The sequence below is a fragment of the Drosophila nasuta genome, chromosome X (genome assembly GCF_023558535.2).
Source record: "Drosophila nasuta strain 15112-1781.00 chromosome X, ASM2355853v1, whole genome shotgun sequence".
NCBI lineage: Eukaryota > Metazoa > Arthropoda > Insecta > Diptera > Drosophilidae > Drosophila > Drosophila nasuta.
In genome coordinates this window covers 5,790,915-5,818,217 of record NC_083459.1, presented here as the reverse complement: position 1 = coordinate 5,818,217, position 27,303 = coordinate 5,790,915, and the positions used below count along the sequence as shown (strand labels likewise).

Here is a 27,303-nt window from a genome sequence, read left to right as displayed (position 1 = left end):
ATCATAACATAATTCGCGTTTGCTGGCTTATACGTGTTTTCTTTTTTTCTTTCTTATGCATTTGCTTAAATTATTATTTAATGTATACATTATATATATGTGTGTATATATATATATTTATGTAATTTAATTATAGTATGTATATAATATATATGATTTTTTACCATTTTTCAAATTTTGTGTTTGATACATAATACTTGCATTTGATTTTAATGTGTGATAACTGCTTTTTCGGAATTTGTTTTAAGTTTTTAGTAGATTTCAACGTATTTTCTTTTTTAAAGTTATTTTTTACAAGTCGCTGCCTAAAAAAAATTCTTCTGCTCTTTTGTTTGTTTTTTTTTTTGTTAATAAAAATAGATACATTTCTTTAATAGCAAGCTGCAGCACAACTTTTCTTTTTAATATTATTTTGTATTTTCTTTTCATTTCGTCGCATATCTTACAATTGGTTTTTAAAAAATATATATATGTATGTATATATTGATTTATTTATTTCGATTTGCTTGCTATGGGGCTTTGTTTTCTGTGACTATTGTAACAACGTTCGGTTTATAATAAATTACAATTCATTTGTTTTATTTGCGATTTGGTTTCTTTTGTTTTGTTTTTGTTTTTGTGTGTAAAATAAGCGTTATTCGCTTTTGTTTATTGCAATGCACTTTTTATGCTTCATTTACTTTCTCCTCCTTTCTCTGTGTTCTCTCTTTCTCTTTCTCTGTTTGTATGTGATTTGTGTTCTCTATGTATATATGGCTTACTATTTATTTATGCTCAATGTATACGAGGTATTTGTTTATTTAACTGTTTTGTTTTTTTTTTTGCTTTGAAAAAAATGTATGTTCATGTATATATATATATATATATTTCTATATATTCATGATGCAGGCTATATTTTACTGACGACTTTCCGAGAGATCATAACGAAAGTTAACTGCGCAATATCATGTTTCAAATTGAAATCCACCAAATACTTTACTTACTTACATATCTCAAATGAGGTTAGGATTTTTTCCAAAAAAAAAAAGAAAAAATTTATAGTTTATAATATATACTAAGAGTATGGCAAACATTTAATTGAGACTGAGTGTTTTTTGCTTGTATAAATTGTAAAAAAAAGAAACTACAAAAATGTATTCTTTTTTTAAATAAGTATAAAAAAAAACGTTTTGTTAAATTGCTTAAATAAATGAGTCTTAAATGTGAATATATATATATATATATTAAACGAACTTAGTTACAAATAAAAAAAAGTCTTTTCCAAGTCTTTACACAGCTTAAATGCACATTCTGAAGCTCCCAACAGCATAATTAATCATAATTCGTTTGCGAAACAAAAATTGTTTTGTGTAAATTATGAAAATGGAGACTTTCAAATCAATATCAAGATTGTGTGTGTGTGTGTGTGTATATGAGTGTCTCTCTTAAGCGCTAGTGATTGTTGTGTTCTGGTTTTCATTTTGTCGCATTTTTGTCGATTTCGTTCAGTGGTGTTCCCAATTACAAAAACGCCAAAAAAACCCAAAAAATTCGAGATAATATTACAATTTGTTAAGGTGACTAAATAAAATTTTGTTTGTTTTTACAATTGAATGAATTAATTTCTAAAATGGGAACACAACTTTTTGTTCGTTAGTAATTACAATTATGACTTTTTTTGTTCTTCTTGATGATTTGCAGACTTTGTTTAACAGTAAAATGATAAAGAGTGCGACGTAAAATATATATATAGAGTTTATTACAGGCGATTCTTTTGTGTGTTTTATTATTATTGTTATTGTACTGTCTGTTAACTGCACAAAATGTTATTTGTATGTTAAATTTTTGCTTTCTTTTATGATGTAATCAATTTAAAATACGTTTTAAATGAGCGTTATCCTCTCTCTTTCTTTTCAAGAGGAAAGGGGCTTGGGTAGGTAGGATTTTTGATGGGCACTACATGAAAAAAGCCATGTATTATAATACAAATGTAAAACTAATACTAAATCTTAGAAGCAAATACGTACAATTAGGGGAAGGTCTTTTTCTTGAGGGGCTTTGTTGTTGGAGTGGAGTGGAGTGGGCTTTTAGGTCTAAAGTTTTGCATAGAGCTGACTAAAGGCAAAACATTCAACTTACAAAATAATATATCTGTATATAATATATATATATATATACGGTTTATGTGTGTTTCCTTGATCTGTATAGCTTATAGTTGTATAGTTATTTTATTCATGTGTTTGTTTGTGTGTTTTGCGCTTCCACACGCAATTTGTTGCTTTTGAAGCATTGCAAAAGGAGACAGCGACGAACCGCATTGAAAATGTTTGCAAATGTGCTTTGAAATACATATATAGCGCATCATTTTTTAGTTTGAAACTCAAGTGACTAATTGGAAGAGCTTATTGAAAGGGGAAATTGATTAAAATTTTCTATAAACTCTGCTTTGAAAGCAACTAAAATTGCCAACGAAATTGAATACTCTAAATATTACAAAATATTTGAAATGTCTAATTGAAATGATTAATTTGCAGCGTGGCACTTGAAGCCTAACGTTAACATAGAAATAGTATGATGAAGAGATTCATTGAAATCCAAAGATCGAAAATAACATCGAAATAGAATAAAATCATTGAAGATAGTGGAAAACGCCAAGAAAAATGAAGCTGGCTTGAAATTTTAGCTTTTAAGCTTGTTTGTAATCCAGTTATGAGGCTTAAGGCTTTCAAGCTTTACATCTTGTTTCAACAACAGCTTTAAAGCTTGTTTAAAATCTAGCCTTAAAGCTGATTTTAAAACAAACCTCAAAACTAGTTTGAATGCAAGCTTTAAATCTAGTCTAAAATCAAGCTTTAAAGCAAAGTTATTTTACAATCAAGTTTTAAAGCATAAAAGCACGTTTTAAAGTACGTTTTAAAGATAACTTGTTTACAATCAAGCTTTAAAGCAAAGTTCGCTTCAAAGCACGTTTAAAAGAAATCAAGTTTAAAATCAAGCCTTAAAGCAAATGTTGGTTTACAATAAAGCTAGTTTACAATCAAGCTGTAAAGCACATTTTAAATTATGCTTAAAAGCTCGCTTCAAAGCTGGTTTACAAGAAAGCTAGTTTACAAGCTGGCTTAAAAACAAACTTAAAAGTAAGCTTAAAAGCGGCGCAAAGAATTTGTTCAACTTGTGTTGCCTCCGTGATGATTCACTCTCTCGTTTCGTTCGCTCTTGTCTCGTTTCACATATGCATTAGGTGGAAGCGAAGCCAACCTCGCGGTTAGATTATGTGCGCCTGCTGCTGCTGTTCGCTCAACTTGAAGGCGGCCGCATCGCTGAGCAAATGAAATGGCACGCCCGCCGCTGTTGCCACCTCAAGACCGGGCGGCGATGCTGCCACAGCTGCTGCCATCGCTGCTGCTGCTGCCGCCGCTGTTGGACTGCCACCAGCTGCTGCTGCTGCTGCCGCTGATGTGGCGCCACCGCCGGCTGCATTGCTTAAACGTTTCAATTGCATCACATCCAGCGGCATGTTGTGATGGAGTTGTTGTTGAGGCAAATGATGCGCTCCGGCTGTCGATAGACTGCCCAACGTGGTGGCTGCTGCCATTGTGGCTGCTGCTGCCGCTGCAGCTGCCGCCGCCGCCGCTGCTGATGACGAGTTGCCGCCCGAATTTGTGGTGGTTATGGTGCTGCCGGCATGGGAGGCGCCACGGCCACGTTTGCGCTTGGGCAGAATGCCCTTGCGGGCCATGTAGAAGCGTATGGTGGAGACGGGTATGTTGAACATGTTGCTGACCGTCTGAAAGGTTTCACCCTTCGAGACGCATTTGGCGGCCTGGGCCAACGATGCCTCCGAGCGTCGCACCCGCTTATACGATGTGTAGCCCTCGATGGAGCTGTGCAACAGCGATGATCCCGATGTGTTCGCCGATGTCTCCAGATCGGTGTCCATCGCTGACAGCGAGAGGGCATTCAGTTGCGATGAATTGTGGATGCCGGCAAAGCCGCTGCTATCGTTATCCTCATCGTGGGCGGCCACATAGTTGTGATCATCCTCGATGGTCGAGTCGAGATGATGTTGCAGCTGCAGTTGTTGCTGTTGCTGATGTTGTTGTTGCAGTTGTTGCTGCTGCTGGTGTTGTTGTTGCTGCAACAGTTGCACGCTCAGCTTGTTGTCCTCGTAGTGTTCACTGTACGCATTCCAATTGTTGCTCGCATCATCCGCTGAATCGTCTTCTGTGGGCGCATTTGAATTGTTTGACGCTGCCGCCGAGGAACCTGCATTTGTCTGTTGTTGTTGCTGCTGCTGCTGTTGTTGGTGTTGTTGCAACTGTTGTTGCTGTTGCAACAGTTGCAGCTGAAGCGCATCTTTGCCATTGGTTTGCTGTCGTTGCTGCTGCTGTTGTCGTTGCTGCTCCTTGAACAACTGTTGCTGCTGTTGCTTGGCTGTTGTGGTGCTTGTCGTCGTCGTCGATGTCGTTGAATTGGTTGCCGTATCCTCTGTCTCTGTGCTGTCCAACTGCAACTGTTGCACCGTCTGATGCTCTTGCTTGAGCGTTGTTGCCGTTATTGTTGCTGGTGCTCCTCCTCCTGCTGTGGCTGCCGCTGTTGCTGCTCCTCCTCCTGATGTTACGGATGATGTGGCGCCCGCCGTTGTCGTTGTCTCTGCCGTCGCCAGATCCTGTCGCATCTGCTGCAATTGCTTATAGTTGATGGCCGCCTCCGAGCCGTAGAGACCACGAATGCGCAACTGTTCGGCACAACGCAACAACTGTCCCAATCCCGCCTGCGTCACATTCACCTCGCCCTTGTACATGAAATCGACGAGCGCCTGAATCTCCCACAGCTTGATTTCGCTGGGCAATATGATCACCGGATGCTTGCATGGATTCTCCGCGAGTATGGCCTCAAAGTATGTGGAGCAGGCGGCCAGCACAAGGCGATGACAGTGCACCTGATGGCCCTCGCAGGCCAGCGTCACATCCACGAATCTCTGGCCGGCCAACAGCTGGGGAAACGCCGCTCCAATGCTGCCCAGGTGACTGTTCCATCTCACGCAAAACTCTTGTGTCGCGGCGCTCATTGTGAACGACGCCAAGCGAGTCGATGATCAATGATTCAATCGTTCGTTCAATCCTCGCCAGGCTGGGAAAACCAGGAAATACGAAATTGGAAATAGGATGCGTGACTCCAACCTTCAATTCGTAGTGTCAATGGAAGTCGCTGGAAGCTCGTGATGGAAGCACAAGATGGCAACTCGTCTAACTGGAAAGCAGAGAGTGTGAATATTAGTGAATGGATTTACGGAATGTTCAAGTTAATTGGGGAGTAAATGTTGAAACAAAAATGCAGTTCGTTAAATTAAATATGTATCTCTTTTTATTCACATGGCCTAAAAGAATTTATTCAAATTGTCGATCATTTAATGATTATAGAATGAATGTTTCAATTTGAATTATTTGTACATATTTTTTTATATCAAAATGGATTTCATTTGATCGAGCATCGATTCGATCATTCATCCTGTCTCAAGATCACTAAAATATTATTTTATTTACACTAACTAACACCGGAATAACTTTATTCATTTTCATGAGTATTAAATAAAACTTATTTAACTCATTTATTAACCTACTCCCATTATTCACCCAATTCTCAAAAATAAAATACTTTTTGAAACATTCACTCGATCATCAATTGGTTATTCATTCAACTCATTCACAAAAAACCCGACAAGGACATCGATCTATTAATTTGTATAATTAATTATTCAACTGCGTTATAGAAAAATGCCGTACAACAAAAAAAAATCCCTTCACACGCAAAAAAAGGGAACAATTACCACAAAAATTTCCTTTGTTGTTGTTCTTGTGATTTGTCGGCTGATTCCTTGGTTTTTGTTCCCAAATGCGAAACAACAACAAAGCGACCGCCAAATGCAAATATTGCAAATGGAGACTGACTCCAACTTTGTAATAAAGAAATGAGCTTTCACGATATTGCAATTACAATTAAAATTGATTTTCTTAAACAATAAATAAACTAACGTTTTATAGATGCTGCTGCGATTTGTATCACACTCACACACACACACATTGGCGCACATACACCGAAAATATAGTTAATAATTTGTTAACCGATAAGAGAATTTGGTTAAATATGCGAGATTCTCTTGCAACGCTTCGCTTCTTTTTTTTTGTGCAAATGTGACAGTCGCGCGTTGCGCAAAAATTTTATTTTGTACAGACTCCTGTCTGTGCTTAAAAATGTAGTTTGTGCTTCTTCCTTTTTGGTATCTCTGTTCGCTGTGCATGTGTGTGTGCCCCTCTGTGCATGTCGCTTGTCTGTGTGTCCCTGTACGTGTGTGTGTGTGTGTGTCGGTGTGCTTGCTTGTTCTTGTCTTGGGTCTTTTCGTTTTCTTATTTTTCTTATTTTTTTTGCATTAAACAAACGCCAAAAGACAAAGAATTATACTGAAAAAGTAAAGTAATAAAAATCAAGCATAACAACAACCGACGACGACGACGACGACGTCGACGACAGCAGCAACAGCAACAGCAACGACGACGACGACGACGATGGTGAAGACAGCCGAAGCGAGCCAGCCAGGAAAGCACACAGGCTGCCTGACGCTAATTGTTGTTGTTGTTGTTGCTGCTGTTGTTATTGTGCTGCTTCGGCTGCTGCGGTTAGCAGAAGCAGCAGCAGCAGTAGTCAGTGTGTTGGTGCGGGAGAGAGGAACAGAAATATGTTGCGGCTGCTGTTTGGCTGCAGAGCAGAGCAATTTTGAGCACTTTACTTTAGCATTTTGCAAAGGAAGCAGCGAGCAAAGCAGGAACAACAAAAAACAAGGGAGCATGTTACGCACACACACACAAAGCATAAAAGCAAAAGTCTTCGCGTTGTGTCTCTGTGTGTGTGTGTGTGTGAGAGAGCGAGAGCGCGCGTATGCGCAATAAGGCAAGGAAATGGAGCAAAGGAAGTTAAATAAAGCGGCATAGTGGGACGAACATAGACAAATACAAATAAATGCATAGTTATACTATATGATAAAAATTACTATTTAAATTCATGTCTTCGCATATTGAGCTATTCTTATATTTTATTTTAATGATTAATTTCCGTAATTTGTGATACACTTCCATTAATGGTCACGGTAGATTGCATAGTGGAACAAAATAGAAAAAAAAGTAAAAATAATAATTTACAATCAATTAGATCTGCAATTTTATGCGCGCTGCATAATTATTATTATTTTAATTGAATCATGGTAGCAACATAACCGGTTCAAAACGAGTTATCAAATGAACTACAACAACAAGAAATATGTTCACTGTAATTGCACCTGTTTGTTGTGCCATTTTCTACGCCGCGACAAGGGATATGAAATAGTATGCTAAACAACATAAAAATGCAGAACGCAGCAAGTCGCAGCAATCAAGAAGAAGCAGAGTGCATGGCGCAGCATGTGGCCACAAATATCCCAATTGGAAATTTGCACAACCAATAAAGCAACAAAAATTGTTCTAAGATCTTCAGCTAACATGAACTACAATTAAACAAAGTCGTTATTGTTTTCTATTACTGTTCCTTAATCCCTGTATTGTGTGAAAATTTGCAATTGTTGCAAGCCAAGTAAAAGAGCGAGCCTTCTCGACTATGGAATACCGGCTAAGCAACAGTACAAAATAGCATGTGGATCGAAATCCACTGAGCATTCGGATAAAATACCCTTCTACACCATTTGTTGTAGCGGGTATAAAAACAAACTCCTTGTTCTTGGCGGGCAAGAGCAAGAAGAGCGTGCGTTGAGCACAAAATATGAGAACAGCCCTCGTGAGTTGGTTCGCGCGCTCTTTCGCTCTCGCTGCGGCACAAGGAGACGACAAACCAAACAAGCCAACGCAATAAAAACAACAAATTTTCCAGTAAAAGGAAACAACAATAAAAAAAAAGAATTATATACACACATACATTCATACATATATTTTTGTATGCATGTGTGTGCTATTGAGAAGACGACGCCGATGCGGCAACACAAAGGAGACTGTAACACAAAAATAGCATTAAAAGCGTGAGCAAAACAACAACAATGCGCAAAAAGTTTGAAAGCAAAAACAAAAAAATAATAAATAACCGCAGAGCAGAAAACGAAGTTGTAATATTTGCAGCAGCACAATTTTAATAAATTTTTGGGGGTTGCAAAACTTGTTTTAATTTTGCCGTTTGTACAAACACGCACACACACACACACACCCATCCATACAGACATTTCTATAATTGTTCGTACATTGTTTTTGCTAAGGATTAGAAGTATCTACAAATGCCAGTTACAAATTTCAACAGTGTGACCACGGAACCGTTAAAATATACCAACCGGTTCAAATAGAAATATACTAAGGTTTAAATAAGCGGTTATATTATTGACTTCAAAACGTATTTAAAAACACAATTGAAGAAAATTTGAGTATAAAAGTAAACAATGAAATAAAAAAAAATTAAAAAATAAATGGCCTCGCCTCATTTTAATGTACAATTTGGCATCCTTTTCAGTTTCGCTTTTGTGATCTCTACACAGCTGTAAAAACAATCATCAATGGCAGCGACAGCAAACGAAAGCAAAAGCAATGCGCCATCAAAACTAGTGCAGCACACATACGCTCACTCACACACGCAAATGTATGTATGTATGTAAGTTGCTGGAACATGTGTTGTCGGCAAAAACAAATACAAAAAGCTGCCACTGCAGGAGACCAATGAAAAGTAAAACCAAAATCAAATTGTCTGGGACAAAAGCAAACTCTATCGATAACTTCTGATCTCGCATATAGCGAGCAGCTTTTAAGCGACGTTAACAAAGACGTTAAATTCAATTTTTGCAACTGTGAAATTTAGAAGCATATGTCGTTAATTAATTTTTTTGAAATTACTTATAAATTGTTAGTAATTGTGTACCATATGCAGTTAATTTAATATGTAATTGCACAGATCGATTATTTGTTTGCCAGGAACCCGATTCATGCTATTTATGCGACTGTATTTGTTGTTGCCACAAAACGAAAAGACAAAAAAAAAACAACAATAAAAAGAAGCATGCAAAAACGCTGCAGGAGACCTTAACGTGCGCGTGTGGAAAGAGAGCAATGCGACCGTTTGCGCGCGCTGTCTCACCTTCTCCCGCTCGCACTCACGTTACACTGCCGGGCTGTACTGCTGTGTGTCTGCGTTTGTTAAAGGAGCAGCGACCATGTCGAAATAACAAACAAAAAGCAGCAGCAGCAACAAAAAGGAAGCACGCACACAAACAGACAGCATGTGAGCTTGTGTGCGTATGTGTAAGCTGTGCGTGCTGTGTGGGCAAAATAAATCGCAAGAAAATAAAAAAAGAGACGAAACTAAATAAATAAGAAGCCGGGAGGACAGAAAGAGAGTGCGAGAGCGAGCGAGAGCGCGCTTCAGCAGCGTCGCGTCAGGCGAAAATTATGCATTATTTTCGCTTGTTGAAAATGAAGTTGGCAATTTTTTTTTTTTTTTTCGTTTCGTTTTGGAGACAAAGGCATCATCAATTAAACAACAAAATAAACCGACATGCACTGCAAAATATTTATGCGATTTATTTATTTGTGGCACCATCGACATTGTTTATATTTAGTTGCAAGGATGTACATACACACACATGCATACATACGTAATGGAGGCATATTTAATTACATTGTTATTACCTTGCGTCGTGTGTTGAATGCGTTGGGCGCGTGTTTCAGGTCCCCCTTCTTCACCTTCTCCTTCAAACAGACACCTTTTTCACGTTGTCCTTCCGCTCTCTTCGTTTTTATTTGATTGTTTAACAATAATCTTAGACTAAAGGCTTTACACACAAACACACACACGGACAAGGCTTACGAACACAATGTGTATTGATTTTTCGCAATGTTAATGTTTAATAAAGCCATCAGCACATATACACATTCACACACACACACACATAGGCAGCAAACAAAACTTTTTTGAATATGTTTTGTACGCGACGCGCAACGCGCGTGTTTTTTTTATTTGAAATATCAACGATTCTTTTGGAATATCGTTGAATATGCTAGGTTGTTCATTTGCATTGCCCATTAACATAAAATAATACGCCTTTTACGCGTTTACCGCGAGCACGGTTTACACATCTAAAATCGATGTTCAAATTGTGTGTTTAAATTGGATTTTTTTTAGTATAATTTACTTTGCGCACTGCCAACTTTATGCACAACTCGGCTTGACGTGCAATGTGACCACAAGTTCAATTTGAAAAAGTTCCTGTTTATGTCACAGAATATACCGAATAATACCATATTAACAATTCCTGACATGGGCTTATTTTCACAAATATGCGCACGAATAGCTCTTACTTTTTTTTTTGCCAAAAATTGCCTAGTCAAATCTAACAATTCAAACGCTCTTCTCAAACTAAAAAGTCAATGATGAGATTAAATGCGAATTGATAAACTGAATTTAAAATTATACCGGATGGTCACACTATTGTCGTGAGCGCGTTGATCCCTTCACCTTGGTGGCTGGTCTGTTAAATGAGGAGCAATAATACTCTTCTTGTTAAATATATAATTTTATAAAAAATATTGTAGTTTTCTATTAAATTATTGTACTAATACCTAAATTAAGAAGTTAGTGAATTATCAACCTACTACACGGACTAAACATAAGTAAATACTCAAGTTCTTCTCTGTTATGGCAACTAGATACATTCGATATTTGTATTGAGAACCGATACATTTTTAACAGCAAGCAACCAGTGTGCACATATCTGGTATATCTTCCATATTAATATTGTTTAATAACTGGGTATACTATTCGAAACAACTCAGAAAATATTTAACAAACTCTTGTTATTTTCCTAATACTTTTTACAAAAATAAGATATATTCATAGCTTGGATATTCAAGTGTTGCCATTCCAAGCAAAGGAGTATATTTCGGTATATGTGCAAGTTCAACTTGTGGTCACACTGCCGACGTCGTCTCATTCAATATTTTTTTTTCGATGTAATTTTTGCTCTTTCGTGTATTTTTTAACGAATAAGAATAATGTGTTAAGAGTTCAATGTGAATCGTATCGTCGTGTGTTCGTGCAGACGTGCAATTGTTTAAAACTACAGCAATAAACTGGTACGCTTCCGCCTCCCACAAAACTACAATCGAAAATTCTTAACTTTTTTGCCGTCTTTTTTGTATGGTTTTCAAATTGAAAATTACACTTTAATTGCAATAAGCAAAAAGCGCACAATGCGTATTGTCTACTAAAAACGAAACTGCAAAATACACGGCTAACTAACAAAGGGAAAGACAATAACTACAGTTATATTTTTTTTTACGCTTTTATAACAAAAGTCAAAAGTGTTTTAGTGGGCGGTGTTTTTCATGTTGAACATTTTTCTTTTTTGTTTATGTGGCATACGTGTTTAAAGCAATTGCCCAGTGCGGTTTTTTTTTTTGTTGATGGGGAGGGGGTCTTTTAAGATGAAATTTGGCACTCGAGTCATGTGTGTGTGATAGTAGTGCTGCGTGGCAAAAATCAATGCAAAAAGTGTTTTTTTCTTTCTTTTTTTTTGGTAAAATACATAAGTACAACGCAAAGCAATTTTTTCACTGCTACACGTACATATGTCATTGCAAGTGTGTGTGTGTGTTCAAGTATGAGTGTGTTGGAGCGCAACTCAACATGGCTGACAGTGTGGTGGGCTAGAGCCTATGTATGTATGATGAAGAAGCAGTGTTGACTCAAATTTATTAGTGAGGGGGGATCCAGTAAAAAAATGCAACAAATACGGATAAATTTGTAGACTAACAAAGTTTATTGTAATAAAGGCTCTGTATTAATTAATTTAGTTTCATGTGTGTGTGGTCACACTTGCACGGCGCGCATTTTGACATTTCGATATTTGACTTTGTCATGCACCAATACAATAGCACACACACCGATAGCAGCAATCTGTGGTGTGGTGTATTTCAGTTTGGAACAAACTCACCATAGGGGCTCTGTCACTGTCTCTCGCTATCGTCGTACTTATTGTTATTGTTGTTGGCTGCTGTCAGTGTTGTCGCCCGTGTCGATTCATTAATATATAGAAATCTTTTTTGTTTCTTTTTTTATTTGTTTGTATTTGCGGATTGTGAACAGTGCACAAGATGATGTGAAACATTCAAGTGACTACAAAATTGTATATAAGATAATATTAAATTAATAAAGAAAAAAAAAAAACACGAAATAAAAGTAGTTAACAAGGAAGTTTTCTGTGTGTGTATGAGAGTGTATGTGGATGTGTGACTTATGGGGGAAAAACATTAAGAGGCGGTGACGGTGGCTTTCTAGTATAATTAATAATAATAGAGGCAATGCTAGAAATATATAAATAATACACAATTTTGTTTCTTTGTATTATTTACAAAAATTATTATTTTAACCAAAAACAATACGTTAAAAAAGAAGGAAAAACAAAAACAAAATAAATACAACAACAAATTCTTGATTTTACTTTCTCTGCAGTTTTTGGTGTAAAATCTACAAGCAAAGCGCGTAACGAAAATTGCTAAATATCCGAACCGAAACAAATCTAACAAAACAGTAACCGCAACAACAACGAACCTACGATAAAAAAAACAAAAGTCGACGTAAACGTTGACGTAGAAATTAACAAAAAAAACAGTATTCGTTTATTCACTCTTCCGGTTTTACGTACGCTCTTATCAAACAACAATCAAATAAAAGTGCGTGTGTAATCCGACCAACAAGAAGCAGAAGAAGGAAAAGCAGCAGACTCCATCAGAAGAAGAAGCGGCAACAGCAGCAACAACTCCTCAACTTCAGCGAAAGAGTGAGAGAGAGAGAGAGAAAGCTTAGTTTGTGTTTGCGTGTGTGCGACAGAGTGAGAGAGTGCACCACAATAGCCAGTCAAGATGACGCAACCGCTGCCCATACGCTTTCAAGAGCATTTACAGGTGAGTTAAATGGGTGTGAAAGGGATGCACAGAATGCTGCGGAAGACGGGGGGACAATTATTTGTCTATTTAATTTGAGTGCGCGAGAACAGAACAGAAAAAAACATAAAGAAAATCCAATTCCAGTCCTCCTCATAGGCACTCTGTCAAACCAAACCACTTGTTGTTGTGCCTACCATATGGACAATGTACGCAATAAAAGAACAACAACAGCGAGAACTACAGAAATGCAGCCCATTCTTATAAGAAAACTCGCTGTGCACTGTGGGTCAAGAGTTCATGAAAAGTCGCGATTATTTGTTTCGTGTAAATCTGTTTCATTTCATTTCACACTCTAAAACTGTAAAATAAAGGATTCTTAATTTTTAATACAACAAGATCGAAATTACTTTAGAATATCTTGAACGTCTTAGTTTTTCCAATTTCGAAATATTTTTTCGTCCAAAATTAGGGGCTTTTATTTCTCACATGAAAAAATACAATTTCGTTCCCAAGTTTTTCTATTTTGACTTGTATTTATTTTAACTGAAAATGTATTGCAAAAATAAATTGACAAAAAATATGAGAAATTCTGGCATTAAATATGTGTCGTGCGGAAAATGATATTTAAACCACTGTAAGGTATGCGTAAATAACGATTCTTGGTAAAAAATTAAAAAAAAAACAAAAATGAAACTAGTCGAAACGAAGATACTCGGTTCGGTTTCGATTATTCAGGCTTACGAAAATGTCGAATGAGTCACTCGGAAACAAGCCGGCGGTAGACGCCTTCATTGCTGTCAGTATTTTTTTTCTTTTGTTTTTGTTTTTTTTTTTTTTTTGTTGTTTGCTCTCACGCTCTCTCCCCACTGTTTATCACTGTATATGAGAGTATGTGTGTTTGTTTGCTGGGTCTTGGATTTCGCTTTGGTATTTTTTTTTTGTGCGCTGATAAACAACATGTCGAACTGAAACGGCAGCAGAGTTGCTCCAATTGTCAGAAATTTGCTCTCTTTCTATCCCATACTTTGGTGCTATCTATTCATCTAGCTGTGTAATTACTGCATGCATATAAATATGCATATGTTTCGCTATGTGTGTGTGAGTGTGTGTGTTGAAAATCAAAGAGCATGCAAACGCTGCCGTCGCGGCTGCCGGTGACAAATGCCGGCTCATGCACACTTACATTCAAACAATACCCATGCACTTGCACACACACATACACCTGCACGTATTGAAGTTAACGTTTGCGTTTGTATGTGTGTGTGTGTTGCCAAACCGGTTTCACAGTAATGACGAAAGCTTTTGGGTTTTTTCCTTCTTTTTTCTTTTCTACTCGATTTTTTTGTTGTTGTGCAAAGGAAATGCAGCAATGTTTTTCTTAATGTATTCTATGCAAATTGTTTGTTATACATTTGTTTGCATACATATGTATATATGTACATATATAAATGTTTGTATGTATGCGTGATTTTGATGTGCAGCAGAGTGAGGCAGGTGGAAGTTCATTGGCTGAGCAACATGTTACGTTTATTCCCCACATCCACTCCCACTCTTACTATGCGCTGTGGTGAAATCACACGCACACACATACACAAGCTGGCGTGTATTCACCACGTTTTAGCATGTTGTAACTTAAGCTTAGCCGACTGCATGCTTTTGTTGTTGTCGCTTCGTTTTGATTGAATAAATCAAAGATGCTTCGTCTCCTTCTTTTCTTGCTTGCTTTTTATTTTAAACCGTTCTCGCTTTTTCCTCTGATTGGTGTAGGAGATGATCCACAAGCATTTACAGTTACTATGTGCGTGTACACACATACACATAAGTGAAGCTGCTACCCATATTATTATCGCCGTTCGTTGTAGTTGTCGTTGTCGCTGTCGTTGTTTTGCTCTTGCTGTTAATTTTACTTGTATCCATGTCAGCAAGTCAGTCGGCTGCAACGACGCGTTGGGGCGGTTCAAGTTTTATGAGGCGTCGCTTTATCTTATCTTTGGTCTCATTTCCACTATAGTATTTGTATGTGGGCACTAGAGAAATATTCCAGCTTGCCAATCGATATATCGAAAACAATTATTATTTTTCCTTTTATTGAAATAAAATAAAACATTTTAACATTTATTTATTTAAAAATTGAAAATTTAACTCTAAATTGTGTTTTTTTAAATTTTAAATTCAACATATTTCAATGTTCTATTTACTCTTTTTCATATTTAAAATACAACTACAAATTGTAGCTATGTACTTTCATTTATTATTATTTATTTGCTCGATCTATGTATGCGTTCTTTTTGAAGCTTTCACTTCTCCCTCACTCACAACACATTCCATCCATATGTTCAAGTTGTGAGACACCCTACTCCAAAATATGGTCCACTTAGCCGTACGGCCCAAGTGCCAAGCGGGGCGTATAGACTAAATTTGATTATGGATGGATGGATGGATGGAACACACAGTCCAACGTCTTTTATGTGTGTCGTCGACAGCGTCGTTGGACTAAGTGCGAAATGACCATATGTTAATTTGTAATTGACATAAATAAAATGTGAAAACATGAGAGAGCGAGAACGAGAAAGAGGAGAAGCATAAAATAAAATTGAAGAAAATCCCACCTTGAGTACACTTTGATACAAAAAGTTAGCCCAGTGTGTTTTTTTGTCGCCCTGCGTAAGGGCAATTTTGATCAATAATATCCCCCACTATTTGAATGCGTACAACAAATTTTGCGATGACACGCCAAAAAAAAAGTTGACAATAAATCGATAACTACTACAAATAGTACATATATCTAGGAAAACATTGCGCTCGGAGAAACGCCCCCTCAAAAGTTTTTTTTGTTCATTGATAATTGGGCGTATGTTTTTTTTTGTTTCCGAACTGAGTGATTATCGTTGTAGTAAATCAATGCAGTTGATAACTGCACGATATCTCGCTGACTTATCGCACTTATATAAAGCCTATATATTTATATAGTTTTGTATTTGTATGATGCATCGATTGTTTAGCCAAAAACCCCTTTTCCCTTTCTCTTTCTCTATGACTCTGGATATTGATGATTCATCGGTTTTTGCCTAGTAATTATATTTTACAGGCATGCCCATTTCAATAACAACACTTTCACTCACTCTTTTTAGTACACACATATACTTGAATAATTATAGAAATGTTTTCCATATTTGTTCTCTTATTTTGTATGGTTTTTTTTTTCATTCAGTGTTTTTTTTTTTATGGGGTGTATGTGCCAGGCACAGCATTTACTTAACTGATAACTGTCACATATTTCTTGCTCTCTTTTCTTATCATCCCCGGGAAGCAGAGAACTGTTAAAAAAATGAAAGAATGACAAATAGCGTCAAGTAATTTTTGACAAATTAAAAGGGAAAAGCATTTAACAATTTTATGAAATTAAATGTGTAGAAATTAAGTAAAATTTTCAAAAATTTTATGAAATTTAAACTTGATAAAGTTAGATTCAAAAAATGTTTATTATTTTTTTATGAAATATATAAGAAATAAAGTTAGATTAAAGAAAAAAATATTTAAAAATTTGTATGAAATTAAATATATAGAAATAAAGTTAAATTAAATGAAAGTTTTCTTTATTTATTTTTCGATTACTAACGAAAACGAATTGACTTCAAAATTAATGCGTAAATATGAATAAATACATAAATTGGCAAATTTATTCTACTATATTATGCATATAATACAAGTTGAACAAGCTGCAATTATTGCTCAATTTGTTCATTCATTTTTAGCTCTCTTATCGTTATCGTTGTTGCTTTCGTTGTCGTTGTCGTTGTCGCTCTTGTTGTTAATTTTAGTATAGCTTAATAATTAAATTTAAAATGGCAAAACGCCATTTTGGGCTTTTTATTTGCTGATGATGAAAAATTCCTCAAAATGTTTTTGTTGTTGTATTTATTTTTATGAACTTTTCTCTTTGTTTTCCTTCTTTGTGTTCATCAAGTGCAATGCATTGAAACAATTACAAACACACATATATGTACATTTGTATAATAGAAACACACAAGAAGAAAAAAAAAGGAATTCAAATTGAAGAGAGTGCCAAAGAGCAAGAGAGAAAGAGAGCGAGAGAGAGAGGGAGAGAATGTTTGTGCTTAATCGAATGTGAAACCTTGAACTTTTCTCATTTGTTTACCAAAAGCGATCACTCTTTGTGGGGGGAACAGACGCCTTGACAATTGCGTTTTATATTTGTTGAGGAAGATTGAGCGATGGTTGTGGGAGGGGGTGGTGAGGGAGGAGTGTAAAGTAGGGATGTTAAATTGATAATGCAACGACGCTAATCTGATCTTAAACAACTCGTCTAGACAGCCGACTAGACAACAAAAAAAGCGATCTAGAGATGTAAAGCGATCTAGAGATGTAAAATAAAAAACAATGCGGAATAAAATTGGAAAAGCATTTCAATATTTTTTTAACTGAAACAGTTTGAAAGTTAGCTTTATTTTTAAATGTTTTGTTGTATTGTTGTCAATAATTCATGCACCATAAAGTTCAGCAGATGTCTCCTGTGAACTTATGGAATTATTGTGAAAAAACTGATTAAATGGAGAAGCTTGGTAAACTCTTAAAAGTTTATTCAATGCTGAGCAAACTTCAGACTAGTTAATGAATTGAAAAACTGTTAACTCACTATTGCAATCCCACATTTAATCTCTATAATCTTGCCTTTTATTGTGAATTAATTATATGAAAACTGTTCAGTAAACCTTTTAGTTTCTTTTTATCCCCCAAACCAAAAGGTCTCGCATTTTCTGTATACGCTTTTAAACGTTGATATCTGCTAATATTAGCAGACTCTTTAAAAAACTTCAGACTTTTTCAACAATTTACTAGACTATTCCTTCCCCCAAGCCAAAGGGTCTCGTATATTACGTATACGTAACACAACTGTGATGTTAGAAGACTTTAAAGAAATGCAATCAAACTTGAGCTGTTCACCAACCTATTAGACCCTTTTTACCACACAAACCTAAGGGTCTCGCATATTACGTATACGTGACATAGCTTTGCTATAGCAGACTCTTTAAGGAAGTATTTCAAACTCTTTTCTAACTTACTAGACTCTTCTTGCCCCCCAACCGAAAGGGTCTCGTATATTACGTGGACCTTACAAAGCTTTAATACTGGCATACTCTTTAAATAGAGGACAATCAAACTCAAAAGACCTGTTCATTAACCTATTAGACTCTTTTTACACTCAAAACCAAAGGGTCTTGCATATTCTGTATACACTTCTTAGCGTTGACATCTTCTAATATAAGCAGACTCTTTCAAAAACACATTCAAACTTGAAAGACTTTTTCACCAACTTACTAGACTCTTGTCCCGCAAACTAAAGGGTCTCGCATAATTTTTACCAACGAGTTAGACTCTTTTTACCCCCAAAGCAAAGGGTCTCGTGACATAGCATAACATAACATACAAACAACACAATCAAACTTGAAAGACTTGCTGACCAACCTATTAGACTCTTTTAGCACTCAAAAGCAAAGGGTCTTGCATATTACGTATACGCAACGTAATTAATGAGGTACATTTTCTAATATGTTTGCAATTCTTGACAGCTCACAAATGTTGGCATCAATCCGAACTCGTTCTCGTTCAGCACGCTCACAATGGAGTCGGACAAGTTCATCTGTGTGCGGGAGAAGAGCAACGATACCGCCCAGGTGGTCATCATTGATATGAACGACTCATCGAATCCAACGCGACGTCCCATTTCCGCCGATTCGGCCATCATGAATCCGGCCAGCAAGGTGATTGCGCTCAAAGGTAAAAGAAAGCTTTAAAACTAAATGATAAAAGTATGCAAACTAATGGAAATTCCTTTACCTTTGACAGCGCAAAAGACGCTGCAGATCTTCAACATTGAGATGAAGTCGAAGATGAAGGCGCACACGATGAACGAGGATGTGGTGTTCTGGAAATGGATATCCCTCAATACGCTCGCTCTGGTGACCGAGACGAGCGTGTTCCATTGGTCGATGGAGGGTGATTCGATGCCACAGAAAATGTTCGATCGCCACTCATCGCTCAACGGCTGTCAGATCATCAACTATCGCTGCAATGCATCGCAACAATGGCTCCTTCTCGTTGGCATCTCGGCGCTGCCAAGTCGCGTCGCTGGCGCCATGCAACTGTATTCGGTGGAGCGTAAAGTGTCGCAAGCGATTGAGGGACATGCCGCTAGCTTTGCCACCTTCAAGATCGAGGGCAACAAGGAGCCGACGACGCTGTTCTGTTTCGCTGTGCGCACCGCCACCGGCGGCAAGTTGCACATCATTGAGGTGGGCACACCGCCAAATGGCAATCAACCGTTCCCGAAGAAGGCAGTCGATGTATTCTTTCCGCCGGAGGCTCAAAATGATTTCCCCGTGGCAATGCAAGTTTCCGCCAAGTACGATACAATCTATTTGATAACCAAATATGGATACATACATCTGTACGACATGGAGACGGCCACGTGCATCTACATGAATCGCATATCGGCCGATACGATTTTTGTGACGGCACCGCACGAGGCCAGCGGCGGCATCATTGGCGTCAATCGCAAGGGTCAGGTTCTGTCCGTAACCGTCGATGAGGAGCAAATCATCCCGTACATCAATACCGTGCTGCAAAATCCCGATTTGGCATTGCGTATGGCGGTGCGCAACAATCTCGCCGGCGCCGAGGATCTCTTTGTGCGCAAATTCAACAAACTCTTCACCGCCGGCCAATACGCCGAGGCGGCCAAAGTCGCAGCGTTGGCTCCGAAGGCCATTCTGCGCACCCCGCAAACGATTCAACGTTTCCAGCAGGTGCAAACGCCGGCGGGCTCGACGACGCCACCGTTGCTCCAATACTTTGGCATCCTTCTCGATCAGGGCAAACTGAACAAGTTCGAATCGCTCGAGTTGTGTCGTCCCGTCTTGTTGCAGGGCAAGAAGCAATTGTGCGAGAAATGGCTGAAGGAGGAGAAACTCGAGTGCAGCGAGGAGTTGGGTGATTTGGTCAAGACATCCGATTTGACGCTCGCCCTCTCGATCTATTTGCGCGCAAATGTGCCCAACAAGGTGATACAATGCTTTGCCGAGACCGGACAATTCCAGAAGATTGTGCTGTACGCCAAGAAGGTGAACTACACGCCCGATTACATTTTCCTGTTGCGCTCCGTGATGCGCAGCAATCCCGAACAGGGCGCCGGATTCGCTTCGATGCTCGTCGCCGAGGAGGAACCGCTGGCGGACATCAATCAGATTGTCGACATTTTCATGGAACACTCGATGGTGCAACAGTGCACCGCATTCCTCCTCGACGCCCTCAAGCACAATCGTCCCGCCGAGGGAGCGCTGCAGACGCGTCTGCTCGAAATGAACTTGATGTCGGCCCCACAAGTGGCGGATGCCATCTTGGGCAACGCCATGTTCACGCACTATGATCGGGCGCACATCGCTCAGCTGTGCGAGAAGGCTGGACTCTTGCAGCGTGCCCTCGAGCACTATACGGATCTGTATGACATTAAGCGGGCGGTGGTCCATACGCATATGCTCAATGCCGAGTGGTTGGTCAGTTTCTTTGGCACACTGTCGGTGGAGGATTCCCTTGAGTGTTTGAAGGCCATGTTGACGGCGAATTTGCGTCAGAATTTGCAGATTTGTGTGCAGATCGCCACCAAATATCACGAGCAATTGACCACAAAGGCGTTGATTGATTTGTTTGAGAGCTTCAAGAGCTACGACGGTTTGTTCTATTTCCTGAGCAGCATTGTCAACTTCTCCCAGGATCCCGAAGTGCATTTCAAGTACATTCAGGCCGCCTGCAAGACCAATCAAATCAAGGAGGTGGAACGCATCTGTCGCGAATCCAATTGCTATAACCCGGAGCGTGTCAAGAACTTCTTGAAGGAGGCCAAACTGACCGATCAGCTCCCCTTGATTATTGTCTGCGATCGCTTCGATTTCGTGCACGATTTAGTGCTCTATTTGTATCGCAACAATCTGCAGAAATACATTGAGATCTATGTCCAGAAGGTGAATCCATCCCGTTTGCCCGTCGTCGTTGGCGGTCTGCTCGATGTCGATTGCAGCGAGGACATTATCAAGAACCTCATCCTGGTGGTCAAGGGACAATTCTCCACAGACGAACTGGTCGAGGAGGTGGAGAAACGCAATCGCTTGAAATTGCTGCTGCCCTGGCTGGAGTCGCGTGTCCACGAGGGTTGCGTCGAACCCGCCACGCACAATGCGCTGGCCAAGATCTACATCGATTCGAACAACAATCCCGAGCGTTTCCTCAAGGAAAATCAATACTACGACAGCCGTGTTGTCGGTCGCTATTGCGAGAAGCGTGATCCCCACTTGGCGTGCGTTGCCTACGAGCGCGGTCAATGCGATCGCGAGTTGATTGCCGTCTGCAATGAGAATTCGCTGTTCAAGAGCGAGGCACGCTATCTGGTCGGACGTCGTGATGCCGAACTCTGGGCCGAGGTGCTATCGGAGGCCAATCCCTACAAGCGTCAGTTGATCGATCAGGTGGTGCAGACCGCACTCTCGGAGACTCAAGATCCCGATGACATTTCGGTCACTGTTAAGGCATTCATGACCGCCGATTTGCCCAACGAATTGATCGAGCTGCTGGAGAAGATCATCCTGGATTCGTCCGTTTTCAGTGATCATCGCAATCTACAGAATCTGCTGATCTTGACCGCCATCAAGGCGGATCGCACACGCGTCATGGACTACATTAATCGATTGGATAACTACGATGCACCGGATATTGCCAACATTGCTATCAGCAATCAGTTGTACGAAGAGGCTTTTGCCATTTTCAAGAAATTCGATGTAAACACTTCGGCCATCCAAGTGCTGATCGATCAGGTGAACAATTTGGAGCGTGCCAACGAGTTTGCCGAGCGTTGCAATGAGCCAGCCGTTTGGTCTCAGCTTGCCAAGGCGCAGCTGCAACAGGGTCTGGTCAAGGAGGCCATCGATTCGTACATCAAGGCCGATGATCCCAGCGCCTACATGGATGTCGTCGATGTTGCTAGCAAAGTGGAGTCATGGGATGATCTGGTGCGTTATCTGCAGATGGCACGCAAGAAGGCCCGCGAATCGTACATTGAGAGTGAGTTGATCTATGCGTATGCACGCACCGGACGTCTGGCCGATCTTGAGGAGTTCATCTCGGGACCGAATCATGCGGACATCCAGAAGATCGGTGATCGTTGCTTCAGCGATGGAATGTACGATGCCGCCAAGCTGTTGTACAACAATGTCAGCAATTTCGCCCGACTCGCCATCACGTTGGTCTATCTGAAGGAGTTCCAAGGCGCCGTCGATTCCGCCCGCAAGGCCAACTCGACGCGCACCTGGAAGGAAGTGTGCTTCGCCTGTGTCGATGCCGAGGAATTCCGTTTGGCGCAAATGTGTGGACTGCACATTGTGGTGCATGCCGATGAGCTCGAGGATTTGATCAATTACTATCAGAATCGTGGATACTTTGAGGAGTTGATCGCGTTGCTCGAGTCCGCCTTGGGATTGGAGCGTGCTCACATGGGCATGTTCAGTGAGCTGGCAATATTGTATTCGAAATTCAAGCCATCGAAGATGCGCGAACATTTGGAATTGTTCTGGTCGCGTGTGAATATCCCGAAAGTGTTGCGTGCCGCCGAATCGGCGCATTTGTGGTCCGAATTAGTCTTCCTCTATGACAAGTATGAGGAGTACGATAACGCGGTGCTCGCGATGATGGCACATCCCACGGAGGCATGGCGTGAGGGACACTTCAAGGACATCATCACCAAGGTGGCCAACATTGAGCTCTACTACAAGGCAATTGAATTCTATTTGGACTTTAAGCCGCTGCTCTTGAACGACATGCTGCTGGTGTTGGCTCCACGCATGGATCACACACGTGCCGTCAGCTATTTCTCAAAGACCGGCTATCTGCCGCTGGTGAAACCATATCTCCGCTCGGTGCAGTCGCTCAACAATAAGGCAATCAACGAGGCCCTCAACGGGCTGCTGATCGATGAGGAGGACTACCAGGGGCTGCGCAATTCGATCGATGGTTTCGACAACTTTGACACCATTGCGCTGGCGCAGAAGCTCGAGAAGCACGAGCTCACCGAATTCCGTCGCATTGCGGCCTATCTCTACAAGGGTGAGTTTGTTTGCCTTGCCTACTTCTTTTATTATTCAATCATTTCAAATATTAATCTTCATTCTGTTTTTGGTAGGCAACAATCGCTGGAAGCAGAGCGTTGAGCTGTGCAAAAAGGATAAACTGTACAAGGACGCCATGGAGTATGCTGCCGAGTCGGGCAAACAGGAGATTGCCGAGGAGCTCTTGGGTTGGTTCCTGGAACGCAATGCGCACGATTGCTTTGCGGCATGTCTATATCAGGTGCGTGACCATTTTGGGTAACAGATGTGGAGATTTTAATAGAAGATATGGAGACATTATTAGAAGACGTGAAGACTATAGTAGAAGATGTGATGACCTTAGAAGATGTGGAGACCTTAGAAGATGTGGAGACCTTAGACGATGTGAAGTATTTAGTAGAAGACGTGAAGCCTTTAGTAGATGTGGAGACTTTAGTAGAAGATGTGGAGACATTATTAGAAGACGTGAAGACTATAGTAGAAGATGTGATGACCTTAGAAGATGTGGAGACCTTAGAAGATGTGGAGACCTTAGACGATGTGAAGTATTTAGTAGAAGACGTGAAGCCTTTAGTAGATGTGGAGACTTTAGTAGATGTGGAGACTTTAATACAATACGTGGAAACCTTAGTAGAAGGTGTGAATATGTAAAGACTAGTAGATGTGTAAACTAAAGTAAAAGTTGTGGATATTTTAGTAGATGTGGGGACTTTAGTAGAAGACGTTAACACTACATTAGAAGATGTGAAGCCTTCAGTAGATGTGGAGACTTAAAAAGATGATGTGAAGACTTTAGTAAGAGATTTGAAGTCTTTAGTATAGGTTACGGAGACTTAAGTACAAGATGTGAAGACCTCAGTAGAGACTTTTGTAGAATATGTACCTTGCCTGAGACTGAGATTGAGTTAAATGATGTTACACTCTAGATTTTCGAGTTCACACTTTACACTTCTCGATTCGAAGCATAACAAAAAATCGTTTAATTTAGAGCTCATATTAAGTTAACTTTTTGGGCACTGCAAATTTAACATTAAAGTTAAGCAAGCTGATTTTATGTTAATTTCATAGCAATTTCATGTATATCGATTGCAAGTGCTCTATGAATTGTGGCAAAACAACATTCTATTTTGGCATTGAAAGCTTATTTTCAATGTTGTATTTTGTGATATTTTGCAAGTGTTCTCAAGGAATTGATTTGAGCTAAAATTCAATTTAAGATATACAACTAATTTAAAACAAAAAAATAATTTAAAAAGCAAAAAGACTGGATTAATGACATCTTTAAATATATACAACTTAATGGAACAAAATTAATTAGGCAGCAACTAGATTGAATGACATGTTTAAATTAAAAAGAATATTTATTAGATGAGCTCTTTTAGAAGGGTATTATATCTTTGTGAAGCAGGAAATCTATGTAAGAGACAGAATAAGTCATCTCCGACCTGATAAAGTATATATATTATTGATCATTAACTACAATATTTAAGATGCCTAAATTTTGTTGCGATCAGACAAAAATTGCAAAAGTTATTCAAGAAATACTTTTGTATGGCAAAAACGCATACTACAATCGGATCTTAGTTGCCTTGGCTGACAGCCTGATATATTTTTTACTCTATGGTATATTTCAAATGTAGTATTATATAAATATACCAAATATAGCTTTCGGTATACTTTTGGTAATATTTCTCAGAGCTTTCTTGTTGTTTTTCGTTTACTAACGCGTCTTGAGTTTCTTTTGATTTTCATAGAATATTTAGTTTCTGACCGTGATCGTGACCGCGATCGCTAGCACTGCGATTTCAAAGTTCACAACTGTATGGAGGTGCTCAAAAATATGTGTTAGATTAAAATAAGGCAGAAGTTAGTCCACTCTCTTTAGATATATTTACAACTATTAAAAATATCAACATTAAGTAAATGAAACTCACTCCGATTTGCTTTCGCTTTTAGTGCTACGATTTGCTGCGTCCCGATGTGATCCTGGAACTGGCATGGAAACACAAAATCATGGACTTTGCCATGCCCTACTTGATACAGGTATGAAAGAATGAGAAGAAGAATAGCAAAGAAGTCGATGAATTTTATTTGCTTTGCAGGTGCTGCGCGAGTACACCACGAAGGTGGATAAACTGGAGCTGAATGAGGCGCAGCGTGAGAAGGAGGATGATACTACGGAGCATAAAAACATAATACAAATGGAGCCACAGCTGATGATAACAGCTGGGCCAGCAATGGGCATACCACCACAATATGCAACAAATTATCCACCTGGCGCTGCGGCAGCGGCAGCAGCGGCTGCGGCAGCGGCAGGACGCAACATGGGCTATCCCTATATGTAGGCACACACTTCAACCAACCAACCAACTAAACAACCCAACCAACAACACATACAGAATCATACAACAATTGTAGCTGTAACAACTATAACAACAACATCAACAACAACAACAGCAGCAGCAAAACACTACAAAACAACAACAATTGAGAATGCCCACAACAACAACAATTCACTAATTCTATTTGCATGAGCGCCAAAAACAACAAATAACAACAACAGCAACAATTAAGAGAGTGCTAAATAAACGACCAACTACAACAACAACAACACTGAGAGCACGCGTAGTGAATATAATCTATATATATATATATATCTAGTTATATATTTATTTGTTGAGTCACATACAACATACACAACAACAACAACAACAACAACAACAACAACATACACACAACATTATAATGATTAATAATATAATAACAATTCGGTTAGTTTGCTTGATTTTGTTTGTCAACTTTTGAAAGTTTTTGCTCAATATTCATTTAATGCTAATGCTTAATGCCTAAAATATATATGAAACCAACAACGAATTGTAAAACCGTTTCAAAAGTTGATTTATTGAATATATATATATTAAAAGAAAAAAAAAACATAATACCAATTAATAATGCCAGCTCTTTCTAATACATGCTTTGTTTTTCGCTTTCTCCCTCTCTCTCACTCTCTCTTACTCGCTCGTTCGTTCGTTCCTAACCCAACCAACAACAACAACAACAGCTACAAAAGCAACTAAGCGAACAACAAGAACAACAACAGCGCGAACTCAACAACAGCAACAACAACAACATGAAGCAGATAAACAATATATAGAAAGCGACAACAGCAACAACAACAACAACAAAAACTAGTGTTCAACAAAAAGAGAAAGAATGGTCGTAGTTTATTATTATTATTAAAATTATTACATTTTAAGCATAAAACACAACAAGAAAACACATAAAACAAACATTTATATATATATATTTATTAATATATATATATGCATAAATATAAATACAAATTAAATAAATAAAATTTATTAATTCATCAAGAAAATCAAACGGAAGCAAGAAAACATGGAAATGTGTTTATGTTTGAGACGCAACAACAACAACAACACAAAATAAAGTAAACATTTTTTGAAATTAGCAAAAAGAAAATATATTACAAATAATTATTAAAAGAAAAAAAAAACAAAAAAACAAAAGCAGGCACAGTTAGCGTTTGAAATTGAAATTTTGTGGAACTCGTAACTTTTTGTTGTTGCCAGTTGCCAAACAACATCCACACAACATAAGCACACACACCATCCACACACACACACACACAATACACTAATTACTGCTGCTGAAAAAAAAGAAAACAAAATTTATTTAATGAAATTGTAATTGTTTGTATAAAAAAAAACGACACAAAAACAACTCACGAAACATTCTACAACTTAAAGTAAAGATTTTAACTTAAAGCAAATTATATAAAAACAAAAAATACACAAAAACAATGAAAAAATCGAGAAAAAAATAAGACGCGAGAGAAATGATAACAAAAAAAAATTGCAAATCCATTAACGTAGCACGTTAAAAAGTAATTAAAATTATTATATATAAAATATAAATGCAACGTTAATACATAATAATTTTAAATTTAGAAATTTTTTGCGTTCCACAACATACGATCCACGATCCACACACACATACTGACACTGACTAGTAAACTTTCCAATTCGCATAACGAATCAACCAGAAGACGATGATGACGAAGAAGATGATGAAGATGAAAAGAGGATGATGATAATGAAGATGATGAAATCAATTGAAGCAAAATTGAATTCGAACTATAATTATATGCTAACGGTATATAAAAC

General features: G+C 38.5%; 2 protein-coding genes across 4 annotated transcripts; one reads left to right on the top strand and one right to left on the bottom strand.

Annotated features, from left to right (window-relative positions):
- Window positions 1-572: 572 nt before the first annotated feature.
- On the bottom strand, window positions 573-10,213 carry LOC132795768 (longitudinals lacking protein, isoforms H/M/V). 3 transcript variants are annotated; one of them, XM_060806648.1, is made up of 2 exons: window positions 9,690-10,213; window positions 573-5,232 (listed from the first exon to the last, which is right to left on the bottom strand). In XM_060806648.1, the coding sequence occupies exon 2, from the start codon at window positions 5,048-5,050 to the stop codon at window positions 3,245-3,247; it is 1,806 nt and encodes a 601-aa protein (XP_060662631.1). In that variant the 5' UTR covers window positions 5,051-5,232; window positions 9,690-10,213; the 3' UTR covers window positions 573-3,244. The 3 variants fall into 3 exon arrangements, with proteins under 3 accessions (XP_060662631.1, XP_060662632.1, XP_060662633.1); XM_060806649.1 differs by lacking the exon at window positions 9,690-10,213 and adding an exon at window positions 6,015-6,377; XM_060806650.1 differs by lacking the exon at window positions 9,690-10,213 and adding an exon at window positions 5,810-5,907.
- Window positions 10,214-11,015: 802 nt separating this feature from the next.
- On the top strand, window positions 11,016-26,871 carry LOC132797230 (clathrin heavy chain). The gene is made up of 8 exons (XM_060808834.1): window positions 11,016-11,132; window positions 12,511-12,962; window positions 18,536-18,743; window positions 18,813-23,114; window positions 23,191-23,357; window positions 25,073-25,159; window positions 25,219-25,887; window positions 26,178-26,871. Exons 2-7 carry the CDS (start codon window positions 12,921-12,923, stop codon window positions 25,459-25,461), a joined length of 5,049 nt encoding a protein of 1,682 aa, XP_060664817.1. The 5' UTR covers window positions 11,016-11,132; window positions 12,511-12,920; the 3' UTR covers window positions 25,462-25,887; window positions 26,178-26,871.
- Window positions 26,872-27,303: the final 432 nt, after the last annotated feature.